General features: G+C 39.7%; 1 protein-coding gene across 1 annotated transcript; it reads left to right on the top strand.

Annotated features, from left to right (window-relative positions):
- The first annotated feature begins 457 nt into the window (after positions 1–457).
- Positions 458–19,198, top strand: SCP2 (sterol carrier protein 2). Its single transcript, XM_085067581.1, has 16 exons — positions 458–587; positions 2,797–2,851; positions 3,418–3,489; positions 4,000–4,131; positions 4,850–4,914; positions 5,921–6,047; positions 6,716–6,779; positions 7,055–7,141; positions 7,765–7,915; positions 8,685–8,832; positions 10,472–10,579; positions 12,418–12,571; positions 15,106–15,199; positions 15,788–15,917; positions 16,973–17,052; positions 18,308–19,198. Exons 1-16 carry the CDS (start codon positions 546–548, stop codon positions 18,401–18,403), a joined length of 1,605 nt encoding a protein of 534 aa, XP_084923707.1. The 5' UTR covers positions 458–545; the 3' UTR covers positions 18,404–19,198.
- The last annotated feature ends 4,212 nt before the right edge of the window (positions 19,199–23,410 follow it).

Here is a 23,410-nt window from a genome sequence, read left to right as displayed (position 1 = left end):
GCCCATCCCAATGTTTAATCACCCTTCTTGTGAAGAAATTCCTGCTAATGTCCAACCTAACCCTCCTGTGGTGCCACTTGAGGCCATTTCTCTCATCCTGTCTCTTGTTCCCTAGGAGCAGAGCCTGGCCCCCTCCAGCTGCGCCCTCCTGTCAGGGAGCTGGAGAGAGCAGGAAGATCCCCCCATAACCTTCTTTTCTCCGGGCTGAGCCCCCCAGCTCCCTCAGCTGCTCTCACAGCGCTTGTCCTCCAGACCCTTCACCATCTTCACAGCCTTCTCTGCACCCGAAGAGAAGCAGCTAGCTTCCTTGCGCCTCCGCTTTGGAAAAACGCCTGATAACCCCCAGGTTGGGTGTTTTCAGGGGGATAAGCAGGGATGTTGGTAGGAACGCGCACGGCTGTGCTCCGGACAGCGGAGCGCTGCGCCTTTAAGAGGCGGGGCGATGTGGCCCCCCCCCGCGCTGGCCCCGCCCCGTGCCGCTGAGGGCCGGGGGGACGCGGCGGCGGCAGCGGGAGCAGCGCGTTTGTCACACAGCCATCGCCAGCATGCAGCGCCGCGTGTTCGTGGTGGGCGTCGGCATGACCAAGGTACCGCCGCCACCCCGGCACCGTGTGTGCGAGGGGACACGGCCCGCGCCAGGCCGGCCTCGGCGGCGCGCCCCGGCTGTCCCCGGTTGGCGCAGGGCAGGGAGCGCTGGGGAGCCGCCCGCGCCCGCCCCGGTGCGGTGAAGCCCCTCACGGGACGCGGTGGCACCTCCAGAGCGCTGGCAGAGCCGTGTGGTTCAGCCCGGGCGGCAGCGGCTCCGCGCAAAGTTCACCCTCGCTCGGTGTGCGGCGGAGGCCGGAGCCCGGCCAGGGTGAACGTGCTGCTCCACAGAGCGGGTCGATACAAACAGCCCTGCCGCCGGCAAATGTCCCCGTGTCCCCACAGGCGCTGGCCCAAGGCCCGTCCCGGGGTGAGGGGCTCAGGGAGGGCAGGGGCCCTGCAGGGTCTGTCCCGGGGCGTTTCTGTCCATGGCCCTCGGGCTGTGAGCGCACAATTCGCCCCGCTCAGCTCCCCCGCTGCTCCCCTGGTGTAGCCAGGCGGGCGTGAGGCTCTTCTCGCAAGAAACAAATAACAGGACAAGAGCAACTGGCCTCAAGTTCCCACAGGGAATGTTTACAGTTAGGATGAGTGTTGGGATTAGGATTAGGATTCCTTCATCGAAAGGATTGTCAAAGCCAGGAACAGGCAGCCCAGGGCAGTGGTGAAAATCACCATTCTTGGAGAGATTATAAACACAAGTAGATGTTCACTGGGCTGTGATGGATGTGGTTTAGGAGTGGATTTGGCATTACTAGGATAACAGTAGGTCTTGGTTTTAAAGGTTTTTTTCCAATCGAAACGATTCTATGATATTCAAAGGGGAGCAAAAGCTAAAGGAAGCATTTTTGTCTTGGTAGGTGAATCTTAAGACGACTTTGATATTTGCCAGAGTAGTCAGAAGCTCCTCCCCCGACCACCTTTTAAAAAGTACCTTTTTTATTATTGTTGCTGGGTGTTTCTCCAGCGTGAGATGTGACAAGGGATGAATTGAAAGGTTAAAGGCATTTCTGTTAATTGTTTTTATTGGGCTGGATCACTGAATATAGTTGCAGAAGTTACTGGGCCTCACCTTGAGCTCACCTGTGATGTGCTCATGGAAGAGACAAGTAAAACCTGTCAGACACCATATTGCATCTCAAGTATTTTACAATGAAATATTTTAGGACTATTTCTATTTTATCAATCTTAATGATGTAATGACTGCTAAAAATTGTTCTATCTTCTCACAACAACACTCTATGTTTCCTGTGCATGTAACTGTCAGTTCCGCAGTGCTGCTCATTTTCAGAAGTGGATAATCTCACTCACCAGTTTAGCATGGTTTGAGGAATTGTCAGTACTCTCTTTGCCTCTCTATTAGCCCAAGCAGTATCAGTCACTCTTACAGACTTCTACAATGATCAACTCACCAACTGTTTTTTCTTATGACATTTGCTATGAAGGTTCTCTGTCTAAATTAACAAAAACAGTCACTGCAGAAACTACAGCTAAGTACAAATGACTGGAGTCAGAGAGGTAAGCAGAAGGAGGCAGCAAATTAATTTTTTATATATTCACAGGGGACATCAAATAATTTGTGGGACTATAAGTAGTTAGCATGAGAACTTCTTTTAGCAGCAACACCTTGTTAGTGATGTAAAAATGCAAACCACATGTACTTGTGCATGGTGGTCTCTAGAGAGTCACACTGCAAAGGAAAGAGAAATACAACCTCTACTGAAGTGGTGAGGAGTAAAGTATGATAAATGCTGTACAAAGAACAAGCATTTTCTTAGTACAAATGCGAGTATAACAAAAACAAGTGGAAGGGAAGCATTTATCAAAGCCTTAGTGAATATTCTCATATTGTAATTATAATGAACTGGTGAAGACGACAGTTATTCTCTGTCCTACCCACAGGCTTTGGACTGGATTATTGTTCATCTTCATAGTAATGGATTTTCTTTAACACTGACCAAAAATGGCCCTCAGCTCCCATGAAGTTGCACTATTTTCTCTTTTTAGCCATTGCAGGGTCTGGCAGCAGCACTTGAGAATTGTAAAGATTTTGTGCATGCACTTTTGGGTCAATCAAATTACATTATTTCCATTATTTAAAACTGACTTCTATATTAAATGTAAAGCTTTTAAATATACCAATTTGAGCAAAAGATGAATTAAATCTCACTGTGATTTATTCTTGGCTTGTTTTTCTTCCTTTTCTATTGCTAGTTTTCAAAGCCTAATGAGAAGAGTGCTGATTATCCTGACATGGCTAAGGAAGCAGGTAATTTAGTAATAAAACATTTTGTTTGATTGCTGATGCTTATTTTAGCTCTTACAGTCAATATTTTTGTTGTGCATATGAAGGAACAACTACTGTTCAGTAAATAGATACATATGAAAAGCAGTTTTAAAACTCAGACCACTTTCACAAAATCCATAACTGACCTGTCCAGGTCAGTCCTTCCAGGGCTGAAGTCAGCAGGATGGCTTAAAATTGGATTGTGCACTTAAATAATCTAATACTTACCTATATTATTCAAAACATACTCTCATTGGGATAAACAACCTTGGTGCATGAACAAAGAATTGATTGAATGAAATTTTCTGATAAAGAAGCTTGTTCAGAACTTAAAACACTGTGAAATGTTCTTTATGAGGATGAAATTGTCCTTATGAGGTACAAGACTACATTAACCATTTGCATCACCTAATAAGGAATTTCTACAACTCTCATTTGTAAATGCAGGAATCATGCATAATACTCTAGGTTTGCTTGTTATGGTTGTGAGACCTGGATTTTTCCTTGAATTTTAAACTTTTTTCCCAACTTTTAACTGTTTTTTTTAGGCCAGGCAGCTTTAGCTGATGCTGGGATTCCTTATTCAGAAGTGAAGCAGGCGTGTGTGGGTTATGTCTATGGTGAGTAATGTTGTTTGGTTGGGATGTGACTTCTGTGATTGTTGCAGATTGTGTGGCTCAAGTATGAGGAATGCCATCAATAGGCTTTCTAGTATGCCGGAAATCTCTTTCCATTCCAAAGAAAGTTTTCCATTTATTTTCCTTCTGGTTCTCTATTAACAACTGTATTGTGGCAGCTGAAGTAGTGTCACTCTGCTGTGGTACCTAGAGCAGCTCCCAAGCCACACCTCTAAGACCCTTCTGTCCAATCCAGTTATGTCCCTTTGAATCACAGCCTGTTATCACAGAAACGACAAATTTCTGGTTTTAAAATCTGGGGAGTTTCATCCTGTTTCTAAGGTTCTTTACTGTGGAAGCCTGAGAGCCCTACTCAAGGTGACAGTTCAGAAGTTCAAGTGTACAGTTCAACTGGTAGCACTGCACATACATCGGTGTGCTGTGGTTCTTTTTGTGAAAGGATTTCTTTTTGTGAGTTTGTACCTTAGTTTAATGTTGTGTTTCAATCTGTAGGTGACTCAACCTGTGGGCAGAGGGCAATCTACCATGGTCTGGGTCTAACTGGCATTCCCATCATTAATGTTAACAACAACTGTGCTACTGGATCCACTGCTATGTTCATGGCCAGACAGCTTGTAGAAGGAGGTGAGTTGTTTTGCTCTGTGCTTCTAAGAGATAGTCTGGGATGCAGTAGGGTGGTGGATGTGGATGTGGATGTGTAGGTCTTTTGCTGTGTCACAAGCTGTATGAAGCTAGTCAGTACTGCCAGTTAAGTGTTTCTGCAATAATTGTTTCGAGGAGTGCAGAACAAGTTGCATTATAGTACTGCAGGCACTAGATTCTGCAGGATGAAAGGGAGAGAAGAATCTGCTAAAAAGTTCAGGTTTTTTCTCTTCAACTTGAAGTTAATACAAGTGTTTAACACATTTTTGGAAGGGAGGGGTGAGAGCAGGTTGACAGGCTGTGCTTTGAACTGGCAGATGAGTAGTTTTTGCAGTTCCTTTGTGGACTTTGATACCTTCTTGCACTTAAATGCTGATGTTTCTGTAATGAGAACTATAGTAACACTGTGTATGATTTTCTAGTATTTGTAGCTGAGACGTAAGTGCTTGGTTGTCTATGATTGTTGCTGTCAGGCAGTTAAAAATAAACCCCAATCCTGTAGTGACCTCTCAATCTTAAGTATCAAAATGTTTATATCAATATCTTGTCCATGTTAATTTGATTCTCTTTCAAAAATAAAGGAAGAAGGAAGAGCAGCTGATGGGTGTTTGTGTACATATTTTGTAATGGAATAGTTGTTAGTACATAATGTCATTTAGAATCACATTGTGCTTTAAATAGTGACAAATTTTATTTTAAGGTTTGGCAGACTGTGTCCTGGCACTTGGCTTTGAGAGGATGGCAAAAGGATCTCTTGCTTCAGGTGTAAGTGTCTGGAAGGCCTGATGTGTTTTGTGTTTGTAGATGAGATACATCTCATTCTCTGAGAGGTATTCTCAGTAATACCAGTTGCTGTACTGTGTTGCTGTAGATGATGAGAGAAGAAACCATTATTTTAATCCACAGAATCTCTTAATGAGTCTTGTGATTCCGATGGCAGCCATGACATACTACAAAAAAAAAATTCTAAAACCTTCCATGTAAAAATTGTGTGTCATGTTTTTAGTATTTTGCCAAGATTATGTTAAAGGCTGGGTTAATAGGGAAAAATGAAAATACCAGATAAAATATTGAAGCTTTGAGTAATTGAAGTGTCTTTCTCAAACAACACAGCAAACCAAAGAAGGAATCTGGATCTTCTGGCCTGATGCTTACTCAACTGACCTGTTAACACACTTTCTCAAAACCTAAGGGCTTCTTCACTCATTTGTTTTTACTGGAGAAGTGTGTGGGGGTTTGTTTGTATTTTGCCTTAAGGCAAGCAATATTAAGGCCCATATGTCATTTAAATACAGAACTGCCAAATTTGATAATATGTGCAACAGGTTTGGGTGAAAAATTTTAAATTTAGCAAGTGATAAAAATGAGCAAGAGTTATCTTTTAATATGCTTTATGATATTTCATCTAAGCTTCATTGAAAGTACTAATACAGAATTAATTTTACAACTTGAAACTATATTGACTGTAGGATTTTTAGTGAGATGAAAAATATCCAAAGTCCTCTGCTGAAGATGTGACTATGATAGAAATCATATAGCATCAATCCTTGCCATGAATCAGTGCAGTCATTATAATGTTAAGCATTTTCTGCTTATTTACTCTTTGTTTTATGGCTGGAAAATTATGAATACTTCTAAACATGTCACTGAAGTGCAACACACTGCCCAGAGAATTGTTAAATTATTAAAAAAAACCTCTCATTTGTTTGAAATCTGTGGTGGTGTTGGAAAGAAAAGGAAATTATGACTTGCTTTGTATTTCTGTTTTCAGTTTTCAGACAGAACTAATCCAATGGACAAACATTTGGAAATTATGATAAATAAGTATGGCCTAGCAAGTGCTCCAGTGGCACCTCAGATGTTTGCAAACGCTGGCAAAGAACATATAGAGAAATATGGTTTGTTAAAATAAATTTTTTCATTGTCTTCTGTTAATTAAGTGATTAAAAATAATAGGATTTTTTTTTTTAAGAATGGTAGCATTAAGGTTGCATAACTTCCTGCATTTTATCCCTATGCCTTTGGATAGGTAGATGGGCTTGGGGCTGAAGTGTTTGGCAAAAGCTGTTGGGGATTTGATTTGATGTATATCTAGTACTTGGTTGCTGCCACTGCTGTTTGTTGCCCCCTCACCAGACAAGGGAATTGGCTCTGAGGTAACAGCCTGGCCTGTTGGGCATCTTTATTTGCACTTACTTTTACACTATTATATGGAAAAATTTTAGACTGAGACTCTAATATTTCACTGCAGCTGTTTTGCACTTATAGGAAAATGAGCATTTAAGTTTCAGTAATACAATAATACGTCAAATAAAATGCACATTTTCTGTATTTTTATGTGTTAAGTATGCAAGTGGGTTGTTCTGTCAGCTAAAACTCAGCCATGTTTGGTAGTCTTTATCTCATTCTGGGACATCAGTTGAGTTCTAAGGAAAGCTTTCATAACTGTGTCTCATGTAAAGATGCTGATAAAGGTCAGATTCTTGTGACACAATATTTAAACTGTTATGTTAGCACTGTTTGAGTAAACAAAGTATTTCAACATAGCTTTCTTTCCATATTTCAGGGACAAATCCAGAATACTTTGCGAAAATTGCATGGAAGAATCACAGCCATTCAACCAACAACCCGTGAGTCATACACTCTGCCTCTGTAGTGAACATCCCTAATTGTTAAAAAAATTATTGCACAACCAAGTATTATTTGTAGAATATGTTTAGAGTATTTTCAGAATATGTTCTTTATTGTGGAATGAAAAAATAAATCAATTATTCTATAAATATTTAAAAATTAATTCCCTATCTGGTGCCTTATACTTTGTAAAAACAGCTCTGTAGCTGCCTAATAGTGTGATATTAGTATGTCTGCTGTTCAAACTAAGATGGAATCTGTGTGTTTTCATTAGGTATTCCCAGTTCCAGAAGGAGTACACATTAGATGAAGTTCTCCAGTCTCGCAAAATTTTTGATTTCTTGACTGTCTTACAGTGTTGGTAAGGAGAGGACTTTGCATTGTGAAATAGATCTTGATGTTAATATAAATATGGTAGGACATCCATTTAAATAAAGTCTATTTGTGTGTAAATTAAAATTCACAGATTGCTTTAAGTAAAACTGTGATATAAATTGTTTTATAAATAAAACAAATGTGGAAACTCTGTCATGACCAAACACTAGATACTTGTTCAACGTGTAATACAGTGAGCTGAATTTGGAGTTCTCATGTAATGCTGTATCTTTTGCTAATGGGCATCTGTTGCTGTTAAGTGTTAATTCTTCTCTTCAACCTTTCCTATGCACTCTTTCAAGGTCTATATATATTTATATACATTTATAACCAAGTAGAAGCTTTGATTTTTCCTAAATGGAAAGACCTTAATGATACATTTCTATTTTGATGCAATGATTTTCAAATATCTGGTATAAATATTACTGAAAGTGTCCAGTAAACACTGATGGAATTCATAGTTTCAGTGGTATCAGCCAAAGAAAGTAGGATTTTGTTTGTTGTTTTTTTGGTTAGTGTTAAAAGATAAATCTATGGAAGATCAAAAATCTCATAAAGACTGACATTACTAATTGAGAATAATGACATCAACATTTTTCTTTTAATCAGTCCAACATCAAATGGTGCTGCAGCTGCAATTTTGGCTAACGAGGACTTTGTGAGAAGGCATAAGCTGCAGCCAAAAGCTGTGGAAATTCTAGCCCAGGTGATGGCTACTGATTATCCGAGCACATTTGAAGAAAACAGTTGCATGAAGATGGTAGGTTTACAATTCTGTATTCCCTGGTACTCATTGGGGTGTTTTTTCTGAGGTTTTTTCTATGGTTTTGGGTTGGTGTTTTGTGGGGGTTTTTTGGTTTTGTTTTAGTTTTGGAGTTTTGTTTTGGTTGGTTGGTTTTAGTACCTGCAAGTGCTAATGATGCTGTGATACTTTCATGTTATTAGGCAAACATATTGTGCTTTGTGGTGAATGTAAAATAGATTTAATTTGGACAGATATGGAATAAACAAAGAGTACAGTTGTGGAATGACAGTAAGTAAATTAAAAACAGGCTGTCAGAAACCTAGTTTTTAACAAATTTTGTAGGCTATTTTTTAAACAACTTGAAGGGCAAAAGAAAATTTCTTTCATTTTTCTGTTTATAATAGAAATTATAAACAGAAACTTAATCAAGTGGATCACAGAAAAAGGTAACAAGACAATTTGCAGATCTGTTTCAAGGCTGTTGTCTGAGTCATGCAAAGGAACAATTTGGCTTGTGAGCAAGGTTGAGGAAATAGGTGGTATTCCCCAGAAAGGTTTTGCATGCCAACAATAAACCTTAGAATGTATTATTTCTTTCTAGACAATTTGTATTATATGAATATCATACTCTGATATGTGATGCATTAAAATAAATGAGAATGCCACCTCGTACAGGTTACTTTCACTGACAGGATCTATAGAAGCACGTTGAAAATGAAGTGATAAAACTGTGAGCTATATTTCTGTCATGATATTTTAACATAGAATTTATTCCTTTTTTCAGGTTGGCTATGATATGACTAAAAGAGCTGCACAGCAATGTTTTGAAAAAGCAGGCCTAAAACCTGCAGATGTTGATGTGATTGAACTTCATGACTGCTTCTCAGTTAACGAGTTCATCACTTATGAAGCTCTGGGACTCTGTCCAGAAGGTAATAGCAGCAATGGAGATCATTGTTTTATTGAAATGGAAAGCACTAAGATACTCAAATAAGGAGTCCTGTGATGTCAGGATTAGACCCCATTTTCAGGGCTATTTTTTTACCTACCCCAAGATTTCTTGCCATCTATGGATTTCCTTTTAAGAAGATAAAAATGGGACAAGAATTGCCTGTGGAGGGTCTTAGCAAGTCACTGATCTTTGAAACATCTTTGCCTCAGAGTTGTTGGCAAATTGTCAACGTACATCTAAAGTCAACTGTGTAACAATGCTCAATTTGTCCGGATTAGTTTAATGTCATTGAATTTGGTAGATTTACAACAGGTTCAGTGGCAGTGGAATTTAGCTCTGTGTATGTAAGTAAAATCCTTAAAATTTTCTAGTGAAAAGTTTTTTGATTTCAAATAAATAATGCATTGAACTGCTACTTCAGTTAATTATATATTTAAATTCTAAACATATTCTTGCTCTGCATAGATTATCATGTCATATAATCTTTTTCTAACTTGTTTTTAACTAATTGTGATAAAATACCATATTCTGGCACTAGGTGGTATTCTAAGTCTGACTGAAACAGACATTCATGGAATGTCAGAAAGACTTATGTGTTTGTGGGTCTTGAAATATTTGCCTTTGAATGTGTGCTTTCTACTGCCTTTTTTTGCTGTGTTTTCATGGTATCTGCAGCAAAACTGGTAAATGTTTGACATACTTAAACAAGTACATTAAGCTCTTTTGTTTTGTTCCTATAACTGATGCAGAATAATCCTGATGGTACTTGCCTATTTGACTAATTAGTCTTGTACATGGCAATTTAATGTACAGTTCTTACAACCCTTAGTCAGTCTGGCCCTTATTGAATATGAAGGTTATCTCAGAATGATAGACTAATTAGGCAGGAAGATTAATGAGATGGCATAAATGACTGTGGGTTTAGATGTGCAAATCTAACCTGGCATTCTCATTTAATGGCAGAAGTAAATTATAAATACAGACCTTCTTTTTAAGATTTTAGATGTTAATAATGTAGGCTGAAGAAGCTGGTACAAGAATAAATAAGAGCCTGGTTAAAAGGGAGAACTATCTGTAGTCTGGAAAGCTAAGTAATTCTAAGCATGAGTTTTCTGAGTGGTTTTGTTTACTATCTTAATGTCTTAATACAGCCCAAGGTACCATTAGTTGCCTTTGTGGCAAGGGCTTTGTGTTTTAGAGCTTTGTGTTTTAGAACTTTGTAATTTGTGACCCCCAGGACTTAGAGGGTGCTTTTCACCCTCTAAGTCCTGGGGGTCACAGATTACAACTAACAGAAAACAGTTCAGTTTTGTGAACAAAATAGTAAATAGCTTCATTATCCTCACTATATAATAATACTATATACCAACAAAACAATTAAACAGGAAATTTAAATCAACTTCTGTACCAAACACTTCTCTTCCATGTTATGCTTTCTCCAGTAGAATCCAGTTCATTAATGTAGTTTGGCTAATTTCAGTCTGCTCTTTGTGAAATCTGAGCTGTAGCATTTCCTAGGTTTTGACTGACCACAACATCTCTGGTAAGTTACAGCAGAATTGAAAAATCACCTACAAATAAAAAAACAACATATTTCTGACCTAAATACTGTTTTATAGGAAGAGCATGTGACCTGATTGACAGAGGAGACAATACCTATGGAGGAAAATGGGTTATTAATCCCAGCGGCGGCTTGATTTCCAAGGGACATCCTCTTGGTGCCACAGGTATGCAAAACCATTCCATTGAGTCACACCCATTAGATGAGAGAAACAGCTCTTGAGCAGGCAGGTCCTTCCCACTCATGCCTGAAACATGAGGACCTCAAAGCTTTTTCCCAGTCTTCTCCTTTCCAAATAATCCAAGTGATAGGGCTTAACCTTTGCTAAATAATTGCTCAATAGTACAACTTCTGATGAATGTAGTTGGAATAACTATTCTAATGTGATATCATCCTTTGAAATTATGGTTTTGGGGATTTTTACTGCCTCTGAATAGCCTGTACCATTGTTAGCTGTACTAGAAATCAATTTTGTTAAGTCTCGGATGGCAAAACATTTATGTGATATTTACAACAGAAACTCACTTGGTCACCATTTCCCAGCAACAGAGGTTTTTCTTTTTTTTCTTTTGTTTTTGTTGTTGCTGTTGTTATTGTTGTTGTTTGCATTTTGTGGTGGGGCTTTTTTTTCTTGTTGATTTTCCTTTTTCCCTTTTCCTTTTCCTTTTCTTTTCTGCATTGTGCTTTTTTTCAAATGAGTTGGCTCTCGGATAAAATGTGCTTGGATTTGTGAAGATAATTCACCTTCCTTATTTGGAAATGAGAAGTTGTCAGAAAAGTGGAGAAGATGAACCTTGTAAAACACCAAATCTTAATCTAAGCAGCTGTAACACTGAGATATAATATGCAGTTAGTGTGGGGGGCAAGGGAAAGTGTTAGGAAACTGGAAAAAAAAGGCTCCAGATAAATGAGAATGTGGGTATCTGTAACAGGATGAGAGCATTGCACGGCCAGGTTTGTGTTACTTTTTGTCAGTTACACAGTGATAAAAGTAGAGGCAGTTTCTGGCATTCTTGCTTCTCCATTACCATAGGGTGGAGGAAGAGTAAGTAAAATGCAGAAAATTACAAGTCTCCAACCTGCAAGCTTCATTTCTCTTGAAAACAGTGTTGAGGCCAGTTACATGGTAAACAAGGGTCATATGAATCCTATTAAATATCCAAACCATTCCAGGGCAGGCTGCACCACAGTACAGACTCTCTCCTTGAGTCTGAGGGAATGTGAATGAAACCTGTTCGTTCTCATCTATGACTGGAATTTTAAAACTCCTAACTCCTCCTCTTCATAATATTTCAGTTGGTAACATGTAAAATTCAGTGTGTGGAATGCAGGTTCCTTGTCTGCCTTGTCCAAAGACTTGTGCAGTTTTCCAAGGGAAGGGAGAGGAGGGGATGGAGGGGAAAAGGGATGTGTAAGAAATGTCTGGAGAAGGGCAACAGAGCTGGGGAAGGGTCTGAAGCACAAATCCTGTGAGGAGTGGCTGAGGCAGCTGGGGGGGCTCAGGGGACACCTTCTCCCTCTCTCCAACTCCCTGAAAAAAGGTTGGAAACCAGATAAATAGAGACAGGACGAGAGGACATAGCCTCACGCTGTGCTAGGGCGAGTTTAGGCTGGACATCAAGAGGAATTTCTTCACAGAAAGGGTGATTAAACATCGGAATGGACTGCCCAGGGAGGTGGTGGAGTGTTGAAGGAAAGACTGGACGTGGCACTCAGTGCCATGGTCTAGGTGACAAGCTTGGTGCTCGGTCACAGGCTGGACTCGACGATCTTGGAGCTCTTTCCCAACCTCATTAACTTTGTCATTTCTGTGCGCGCGGTGGAACTGGGCCCTGACTGCAGAACGAGGGTAAACATAACCAGAGAGTGTCAGGGTTGATGGCAAGGGGTTCTGTGCCCCCTGCGCCTCCAAATAAATACATTTCGCTATCCGAGCCGCCAGCAGCGAGCTCCCTCATCCCCCTCCCCTGGCTGGCTGACGGCGCTCTGCGCTCGATGTTTCAGGGCTGGCGCAGTGCGCGGAGCTGTGCTGGCAGCTGCGCGGGCAGGCGGGGCGGCGGCAGGTGCCGGGGGCGAAGGTAGCGCTGCAGCACAACCTGGGGCTCGGCGGCGCCGTGGTCGTGACGCTCTTCAGGATGGGCTTCCCCCGGGAGAGCAGGTGAGCCGCGGCTGGCACGCACCGGGGGCTCTGCCGGCGCGGGGGGGAGCGGCGGGCTGCAGCGCCAGGCCTTCCGGAGCGCTCGGCTGGGGCTGCGCAAAGCGCACAGAGAGAGCGCTGCTGGCTGAGCGGGGCTGTCCTGCTTCCTGTGCCCTCCAAACTTAGTTGGCTTAGAGTTGTTGGCTGCCTCTGCGCAAGGAAGAGATGGCACTGCAAACTAAAACACTCAGCACTTGTGATTCTTCTGTACCTACAGCACTGCAGGTCTGTACTGAGGTTATAACTTACACACTGCAGGTCTGTACTGAGGTTATAGCTTACTGTCGTGTCACACTGTGCGCTGTGAGTTACTGAAAAACTAAACAAGCCATTCTAAAAATGGTTTATGTGATTATCTGTAAGGAGAAGTAATGTTCAGAGAAAAAAATCCCACCAAACAAATGAAAACACCTCCAAGAGCAAAACTGACCGCACTAAAATTAATTAATTGAAGCTAGGGATCTGCCAAAACCAGCGAGACATCCATGGGAACAGAGAAACTACTGCTTTCACTGCTAGAATTATTACTGGTTTAGCTCTGTGAAGGATTGCTTTTGCCTGTGTTTCATGTGGTACTGTAAATACTCCTTGGAATTCAGGTATGTTACTTGCCCAGTCCTGGCTACCGAATTTGCACTTGCAATTGTAGCCTTTTTCAGAGGGCAAGGAGAATGCTGCTGTGAGCTATAGTTCTGTGGTGGAATGGGCAGGAATTGAGAGAAAACACTTAAAATTTGTATTATACTAGTATTTCAGGGGAGACTTTTAAAATACAGTTCCGTTTACGTTGTCACTTTCAGCGTTCCTTAGAAAGATTGAGCTGCTCATTGTGGGCATTATGGCTTTTAAAGCTCTATACCAGTACTTTGTGTTTTCTGAAAGCCTGTGAGCAGCAAAATTTATCACATGCTGGCCTTTTAGAAAGAAACAAACCCCTCCCTCCCAGCTCATATTTGTAACATCTGTTTCAGCTAAACCTGTGCAATTCCTGGGACGTGACAATATGATCTGTGGAAGAGGTGATGAGAGAAGCCACTGAACTTTGAAGGGCTGCAGCAGTGACTTTTTGTAGTGTCAGGAGTGACAATTCTGTCCCTTTTGTAATCTATAAGAAGTTTTACCATGTGAGGAAAAAATACAGAGGAAAAAGATGTCTTCTCATGGATTCTCTTCAAACATGCTCACAAAACCAGTCAGTGGGTGTTGGTACAGTTTTAAATCTGAGGGGGAAAGACTGTTACAGGGAGTACACTTTTTTCCCATTGCTTTGAGCTTTGTCTTTAAAAGTCCTGTCACTTTATGGAACAGATAAATTTGCTATTTTTACATCACCAGCCTTGAGGTGCTGCTAGAAGTAGTCCTTCCTGTCAGGGAGAGCTTTTCATGTACAGATAATATTTCTCCTGAAGAAACTAAATCTAATTTACTGTGGTTCATTTCACCTTCACTGGTGTTCAGAATTTTAAAAATACTTTAAGTTCAATTCCACCTGGAGAAATCTTAGCAATACTCATTTCATCTTACACTTAAAACCCTTTAAGTTTTCCCAAAGGCTGTGTGTGGGAGATCCCTTACACACTGAGTTGCACCAATGTGTATCAGCCTTTGGAATGGAGCAGGGTGGCTGATGTGCTCAGCTAGCCCTTACGTAAGTGAATTATGATGTGCATTGTGTAATTAAGGGAAAGGTGGTGAAACTTCATGTTTGTGAAGATCCTTCACACCAGTTTCCTACAGCAATGGATGTACAGTTAATCACTGATTCCAGATCAAGCCTGTGGCCTCAGTAGTAGCTGATAAGAATGTAGGTCAAGGCAGCAAGGCTTGATCCATTCTGCATTAGTTTTTGAAACAGTTCTGCTCTTTGGTGGGTTTTTTTGAACCGTACAGTTTTGCATCCAGTCAGTACAGCCTTGGTTTATTAGCAAAATAAACGTGTCTCCTTCAGGCAAGACAGTGCCCACTCTTGCTATCCTGTCACACATCTGTAGGGCAGTGTCAGTACCAACCCAGTAAGCTCCAGCAACATTTCTTGAGCAATTCTGTCACTTCAGCAATATCAAACCTGTCCACACTTTTGGACTCTGCTGCCAAGAGATGTAATAGCTGTAAACTTTTTCCTCCTGCTGCTTGAATTGCCATTTCTTTGGACGTTTCTCTGCACTTTGGCTCTGTGTGCCCCTGCAGAAATAAAGAATTGGGTTCCATGCTGCTATCAGGCCATGCAGAGTGACTGCTCCAGAGTATCAGGAATAAGATTAATGATTTACTTTCATTATAAAATTAATCTTCAGTTCACACACACAGAACACCCAGATACCTGGAGCAAATATAATTAAAGCTGCCAAGCCTATCAGAGAGCAAGCTTCACTTTGATACCAGAGTTGCTCTGTGCTGCTAAAATGTTTCTTGCTGGTGTTAGGCCTATTCATGATTATTTGAAGATGCTGAAACTGTGCTTTGAGGTGTTTTAATCAATGGGTTTTTTGTTTCAGCACTGGCCGTATTGCAGCTGTGCCTCTCAGTGCAGCTGTTGATGGATTTAAGTCTCACCTGGTCTTCAAAGAGATTGAAAAGAAGCTCCAAGAGGTATCTGACTACTTATTTTACCTACAAGAGGATTTTAATTGATTACAGATTATGTGTGAAACCTGATGGGAATGTATTAGCATCCGTCACTTCTTCAGCACTGCTCATTGAAATAAATGTTACAGATTTGGATTTTGCCAGAAATCTTTCTACACTGTACTGTGCTTTTAAATTACTTTTTTCCCAGATAGTTCTTACCTGCATTAAGGCTATTTTGGTGGAGGCAAGTTCAGGTTGTATGTGAGGAGCTTGCTAACTAACCAAAGAAACTTTGTGTTTGGTGTTAGGTGCTTGCTTTGTAATGTGATTAGAAGAAGAAATCTCACTTTGTCAAACCTGTGTCAGGACAAGGCTATTAGGACAGTGGTAACTTTGCTCAGTTTAATAGATTTCAATATAAATAGTCAGTCCTACTTTGAGTTTGTTTGTTTAAATATTTTGGATAGTTGTTTAAATTATGCCTAATGGGGGGGGGAATAGATATTTTGTATTAGTAGAAATGGTTTTTAATTTCTTCTGTTAAATTCAAACTATCTGAAAATTATGTTGAAGTAAATGACTAACTTTCTTATTCCATATTCATTACAGGAAGGAGAGCAATTTGTCAAGAAAATTGGTGGAATCTTTGCCTTCAAAATAAAAGATGGTCCTGGAGGGAAAGAAGCAACTTGGGTAGTAGATGTGAAAAATGGTAAAGGCTCTGTGGCAGTTAATTCAGGTCAGTGCTCTTTTATCATGTTCTTGCAGAAAACATAAAACTAATGAATTTAGACCTATATTCTGTTTAAGCTGTAACGACCTTGAGCAGAAATTATGTAGAGCTGCCTTAATTTTAAACTTTTCTTATTATTGACACTTCTAATCCATGGTGTTTCAGACCAAGAACGAAATGTCTTCTATTCTGAATCTGTCTAGACATAATTTTATTTTCTTAGAGGCCACAGGCAGATCTGTCATATGACTTCACAGGAATCACAATGGGGAAAAAAAAAAGTTAAAATCAAACCTCAGGGATTTTGTTGTTCTCATTTCTCAAAATTTGGGCCAGAAATGTAATTTGTAGCTGTTTTTTCAGTTACTTTGTTGAAGACACTGGTAAGCAGTAAGCTGGTCTGCCTTGTCAAGTTACTTCTTTACAATTTATCAAAGATTTCAATTTAATAATAAGATGAGTGTAGGAAAACATGTTTGCAGGTTTTAGCCCTTGGGTATACACATCAGTATTTATATCAGAGCTTATTAAAATATTTTTCCCGCTTATGTCTAGTAAGAAGATCCTAGAAACTTCTGTATTTGAATTAATTCAAATGAGTGCTTTTAGAATGCACATGTTGTTCCCATGGAAGAAGAGGGCAGGAAATGCCTGAAATGTCAGTAATGAATATCTTCAGAGAGTGTCACAGGGGAAAACTCATCTATTCCAAGTTGATCTCCATACTAGCAAACACAAGCTTGATAAAACTGAAAGTGCTTGCAATTAACATTCTGTCTGATCACAAGCAGATTATTGTTTATTTTCAAGGAATGAATTTGCTTAGCTTTTCAGGAATGTCCATCTTTCTTCAGTGTTGGGTTGGTCTGTGCTACGAGATGGCCCAGCTGCCTGTTGGCTTTGGGTGGCCCCTTGCTGATATTTTTATAATGGCTCTTACTTGTATGTGCTTCAGGTACCTTTTTCTGACCTGTGGTATGAAGGGATTCTCCACAGAGTTGTAGCTCCTATAACTGTTTAATTTCTTAATTTCAACCTCATGGTCAACTCCTGTTTTGCAGACAAGAAGGCAGATTGTACAATCACAATGGCTGACACCGATCTGTTAGCACTCATGACTGGCAAAATGAACCCTCAGACAGTAAGTACAGCAAAGATTTAATGATCAGGGGACTGATTGGTTTGTTTTGAATGTGTTTCAGTTGAAATCATTTGAGTGTTTTAAACCAAAACTGCTGTGGCTGATCTGAAAAATGACAATTCTTGGTGTTCTCTGGATACATCAACCGAAATAAAATTGATCAAGAAGGACAGGATCTAGTAGTCTGAACAGGGACATATCTCAGGCATCCTGTAGGGATGTATCCTGTGTTATATCCCAGAAGGGGATATAACAGTGCTTGGTTTGCAGAGAAGAGGGACAAGCTAATTTTTGCAACATGCCATAAGAAAGAAGGAATGTGGGCCTTTGTTTGGAGGGCTTTACATAGCTGACATTAGTGTAAGGAGTCACCTTGATGCTGAAAAGTAGAAATTGAGGTGAGCATCCCCTGAATGCCTGTGATGATTTATTGGGGGTGGGGGGGCAGGGTTGGGGTTTTTCTGGTTGATTGGTTGGTTTCATTTTTTTTATTCCTCTGTGTGCCAAAAGCAGTCATAGTGTACAAATAAACCAGATGTTTAAACTAATTTCAAGTTGCAGTGCTGTGCTTCCAAATTTGAAATGCTCTGTGTAACTGTTTCAAGATTTTGGTCTGGTAATCATGGGGTAAATTTTGCAAACTGAAATATGTCTAGGAGAAGATAAAACACATTATGGAAATGTTGTAATATACATACAGAAAATTCAGAAGCAACTCCAGCTTTACATCTGCAGTTTGGATATTTTGGTGCATGCAGTTCATCTTTTTATAAGGTCTGGAGGAAAAGATTCAAATCTTCTGCATGTCTGCTTCACAAATGAGATTTGTAAAATTGAATTGATCAGGAATAAAGCCAGTTAAGGCTGAGCAGGATTTGAGCTAATAAATCAGTTGTGGCACTTACTGTCACTGTGGCTTTATTGTCTGAAATTGAAATAATCAGCTTTTCTACTGTGAACTGTCATCACCAAAACATGGTTCTGCCTGCTCCATGTACAGATCTGTGGTTGGAAAATCCAAGAAACAAGCAATACCAAATTTATTCTCTTTAAGTATAACAAATACAATAAGAATATAACTTCTTCAGTTTACTACTCTACAGTCAGACAATGCATTTGTTGCTGGATGTGAGGTGTTTGTCAGAACTGTTGAAATTACCAAAATGCACATCCATAATAGCCCATAACTATCTGGAAGGGTGCATTTGGGACTATATGTTGTATTGCATTTCACAGAATCTTTCTTTCTTTTCAGGCATTCTTTCAAGGCAAGTTGAAGATTTCTGGGAACATGGGCATGGCAATGAAACTTCAGAATCTACAGCTTCAGCCAGGCAAAGCTAAACTTTGAGCTCAGTAGAGTAAATAGTCAGTACTTGATATTCTTGACAGAAAAGTAGAATGAAACTAGACATTATCAATAATATGGCACAGGCTGGGTTTGATTGGACCTCTCTCACCTAAATTCTGTGGTTAGAGACCTTAATTCTCTTAATAATTTCCATCAGTTTCTCTATGGCTAAGCTTGAGACACTAACACTTAAAAATGACACATGGTGCAGTTTTGTGACAGTTTTTGTTCTAATCAATATGGACAATTTTGTAAAAATTAGGGCTGAATTAGGCTGCTTACTGTTTTTCAGTGTAGTTGGGAAGGAAGAGAGGAAAGTTACAAATAGTTTGGCATATCAGTGAAATGAGTTGCATTTTTTAAAGGCTGTAATAGCAGGTCATACAAATGCTTTCAGACTTCCATTCTAATAAATTTGCTGCTGCTTACATTAAGATGATCTTGTAAAGGGGATCTCTAACAACATTTTTTTAGAACAGGTTTTAGGAATTTGCTATAAAATACTTTTCTTATTACTACTTTGGAATTAAAAAAAATAAAATATCCAGAAGTAAGCAGGAACTGGAATGTTTCTTTGAGGTTGACAGGATTTGATAATACTTCACCTTGAAAACAGATTAGATTTGCCAGGAGAGCAGAGAGGGAATATAACAAAGATGTTACCTGTTTTCCTGGTAAAATCTGGTGTTGATCATGATGAAATTCATGTCAGTAATGTAAAAGCATTAAGTTCTGTTTTGGGAAAATGTATTCTGGTTGGGAGTTTAATAGAAAATTAAATATACTTTTCCTGTTCTTCTGTGTGTCTCTTGCTCAAATTTGAAATATGGATTTCATGTTAATGTACTGAACTGAGCATTTTATTCAGGTTGTCATGAAGGGCACCTGCAGACATCCACTTTTTCCTCCTAAGGCATTGCCAGTAGATAGTCCATAAACTTCATCTCAGTCCATAAAATATATCTCACATCCTCACACACTTGGGGTATAACTGAGTAACTGACACTGAAACTTTCACATCCCTGGTTTAACTAAAATAATAATAAAAATGAGCAAATTCAAGCCAATCATTCTGCTTCCTACTGTGAATGGTGACAGATTGCTGAGCAGTAAGAATGGCTCTGCTGAATCAGACCAAAAATCCTTCTGGCCTGCTGGATTTTCTGACTGTTGATACCTGGGAAGGAAGATGAAGATGGCCTCAACATCTGTTTACTCAGACTACTTTCCTAACTGCCAGTGGTTGGAATTTTTTTTTCCAAGCTCTCAAATTTGAGCCAGAAGTGGTATGTCTGGATTGTCTTTCGTGAGTTTGTCCAGACCCTTTTGGAATCCTTGGACAGCTTTTTTGGCATGGATCATAGGTGTTTGTACCTACACATCATGTACAATCAAACTGACTCCTTTCTATCCTATACATTGCACTTTTATACCTCTTAGTTTTTTGGGTTTTTTTTTTTTTTCTTGCTTGGGGCCTTTTTGGGGACTTTGTTTTTTACTGAAAGAAACAGAACACCTTCAGAGCACTCCTGGTGTTTATAGTCTTGCCCTGTCACCTTCAGGCTTCACAGTTTAAAGAGAGGTCATTCTATTTAACAGTGTCACATGGAGAGACCCTTGTCACCTTGTGGCCATCCAGGTATCCTTCCTGTATGCTGCATTCCCATTGTCCTCTTAAAAAGTTTTCAAGATTCAAGAGCATTTTCTGCCTATATTTTTCTTTCCTCAGTTGCTTTTCTGACTACTCCTAGTTTTGAGATGATGTTTTCTTAGATCTTTTAAAACTGGGGCCTCTTTTCTTTCACACTAACTCAGTGCTTATTTCTGCACTGTGAAACTAAAATTATTTTTAATTATTGTTCTGTATGCATCAGTTAATTTGTACTGAATTTCAGCTGTCTTACTGCCCAGGCACTCAGTGTTCAGCCCTAGTCTTTAATATCTGGATGAATCAATATTTGTGACCCCACTGTTCATCATCTTTTCCAAGGAGATAGTTTCTGTTAATTAGGAAAAATATGGCATTGCTCCACTGTAAACTTTTTAAAGTACAGTCTGGTCATACAAATCAGGTTTCCTCCTGTGTATTGTTTATTGACTTATCTGAAGGATTGGAATAGATAGGAGTCATATCTCTCAAATGAAAGCAGTGTTTCACTCCCTTTAAAATAACATTTGCTATTGTATCCACTGCTTTTTCCTAAGTTCTTGCCATTTGGCTTGTGGGTTAAAATAAAGGAGAATTACAGGATTGCAGTAATTCTGTACAGGAAACAATTTGTTCCTCCTCTTGAATTACTGATACTACCAGAAGAACTCTGAGCAGATGTCTGTTATGCAAGCTAAAAACATGCCTTTTTCAAGAAATTTGAGCACAGACACAACGTACTTTTGACCACTGTTTAATTAAAGCAGTAAATGAATTTTGAAGTGTAAACAAGATAACATAGATAGTAGTAGTCCATCCCAATAATAGATCAAGTAAGATGTGCTCAACTACACAGTGAGATTAAATTTTTTAGGGGGGAAAAGTTGCACAGAAATATGAAGGAAAAACAAAGTGCAAAAATAAACTTTAGAGTTTGATTGCTACCAAGACAAATAATATCCAAGACTGAGGCCCTGGCCCTCAGAGAAATCTGGGTTTGTACAGGTTGAAGCACCTGCAGATACAATGTCATTACAACATAAAAATCACAGACTAAGCCTTCAGTTCCCAGCAGCCGTAGGTAGAGGGAGTAGTGCAGAGGTTAGCACAGCCTGCAGCTGACAGAACTGGTCAGGCTTGTACTTCTCTTGCAGGATTTAAGGAGATTGAGTAAAGGACAAAGTTGTATATTTACCCCATCTACCTGCTAATGTCTTATTTAGACACCTGTCTTGTATTCCTTCTTCACTTTCCACACCTTCTTTGCCTTCTTTGTGTTATAACTTGCTGAGTGATTTTTATATATAATACTTCGTCTGATTTTTCTGGGAGTAAGGTGGGGGGGCATCTTTTCCAGAAATCCCAAATCCTCTGTGTACAGTCAGCAGTGTTAGAATCTGGTAACTTTGAATCAATAAACTTTCCAGTGGATAGAAATTACTTATTCACACAAGGAAATAGGCAAAGCTCTGTGGGACAAAGCACTTTTTGACATTAGTAAGTTCTGTTACTAATTTTTTATACAACTCAAAGCATTTCTTAAGTTTGTACCATTTTAGAAATCTTGCTATAAACATTTTCTTTCACACTTCCTAATGCTCTGTAGACCTTCTCCAGCTAAAATCCCTTGTAGCTTTAGATCAGCCTTTTCAATGAAGTTTATGTGTTAGTGCAATTCTGTTCACTGGATTCCTTGGGGTCAGAATTAGAAAGGAAGCTAGAGGTACCAAAAGGTGGTCAGCCACTGGACATAGCAGTGCTTTAATTTTGGTTTCAAAAGCCTTGTGTAAAGGAAAAAAAAAATAATTGTAATCTTCTAGGCAAAGGGTTTGGTGTTCTGAGACTCCCAGCTCACATGAGGGGCAATCTAAGCTTTAGACATTAAAATACTTGGGAGGGTTGTTCTTCTTTCATAGACTCTGGTGAATACTTACCCTTCGTAGCTATTGGTTTGGGGGTTTTCCCAGCTTTAATAAGTGTTAATCATTTGACAGCCAGAGGTGTTGGCAGGTAAATCTTGCCTTTATTTTCTTTTGCAAAACACCTGCAATTCTTGCAGATTGGAATTTACATTATAAAGGAAAAAGTAAGAGAAGCAAATAATTTGTCAGAGTGAGCAGAGTGATGCCTAACTCAGCATATCTGGCTTGCAGGAATTTGAGTGAATGCTTTGGTTTTGAAGCACAGATTTTATTTTTAAACTTTTACTCAAGTGTGGTGTTTTCAGCCCTGCTGCTTTGCCTAACCAGAAGTAGGTTCAGTGCAGAGCAATACACTTAATTTTGAAAATGCATATGTGTGACACAGTCTGGCAGGTGGCATCATGGTGGCTTTGCCTGTGTACAGCAAGTCCTGGTACAGGGCAGTGTGGGATCCCTCTGGAAAGCAGCAGAGTGAGGAGGCTCTGAACAGCTGAGCACAGTTTGGGGCAGTTGGGTTAAAGAGCTGGTTTTTTGGGCAATAGATCATTTCAGGATGCAGGAGGATGGGATAAAGGGTCTTGACTACATCTTCCCTCTCAGGATAGAAAAAACTGCAGATAGTCACAAGGCTGGTTTTGTCCATTTCCCATATGTCCAATTCATCTGAGGTCAGATTCAACTCTTACCTCCTTGGAACAGGAAATCCATCTCTTCCTGCTCTGCAGAGCACCGAGAGCACTGCATGTCAGCTCTCGTTAGGCAGAAAAGGGTAAGAATGCAATTAGCCTGGTGGATAAAAGGCAGGGGAAAGTCTCTTAACTACGAAAAATCAACACTTGAGGAAGCAAACCACATGTGGAGAACAAATGCTGGAAAAAGCCCCGACTGTTTGGAACAAATGCCTTTATTACTTAAATAAACAGCAGCGTAATTTGTTGGAGTGACAGTGTGAGCTCTTCTGCACCCTGTATCTGTAAGAGGAATTCATTGCTAACTTGAAAGCAGATGGCTTTGTATGGCCCTGGGTGGGTTTTCTGGGAAATGTTAGTTAAATGCTGTGATACAGGAACAGAAATATCCTAATAATGCTGCAGCAGGCTAAAAGGAACATGGATAGTATAAAACAAATAGAAATACGCTGTGTCTGTATCTCATATTTCAGGTAGATTAAAAGCAGTCATGGATTTTTAAATATTTTTTTAAACAGTACATGTCCTCTGGGAGAACAGACATTTCAGAGTTCATTCGGATCAAGACACAGATGCCAATAAGCTCATGGCCAGGCACTGTTGTGAATTCTTAGGTTTGAAAAATACTTCCCTTCCTGCTTTAGAGACAAACCCCCCTTTTATTCCTTGTGTTTTGATTATTCATTTTTTGAAGCAAAATGACTGCAAGTTACTTAGTAGAATTTTAATGCATTTTTTTTCTCTCGTA

Source organism: Lichenostomus cassidix, chromosome 8 (assembly GCF_008360975.1).
Source record: "Lichenostomus cassidix isolate B80296 chromosome 8, HeHo_3.0, whole genome shotgun sequence".
In the NCBI taxonomy this organism is placed as follows: domain Eukaryota; kingdom Metazoa; phylum Chordata; class Aves; order Passeriformes; family Meliphagidae; genus Lichenostomus; species Lichenostomus cassidix.
This window is presented reverse-complemented; position numbering and strand designations above follow the sequence as displayed.

Bases quoted from the DNA above. Each gene is read 5' to 3' on its own strand.
- SCP2 (XM_085067581.1), top strand. From the start codon at position 546: ATGCAGCGCCGCGTGTTCGTGGTGGGCGTCGGCATGACCAAG. The intron at 4,132-4,849 runs GTGAGTTGTTTT...TTTTATTTTAAG, and splicing joins CAGACAGCTTGTAGAAGGAG to GTTTGGCAGACTGTGTCCTG. The intron at 4,915-5,920 runs GTAAGTGTCTGG...TTCTGTTTTCAG, and splicing joins AAGGATCTCTTGCTTCAGGT to TTTTCAGACAGAACTAATCC.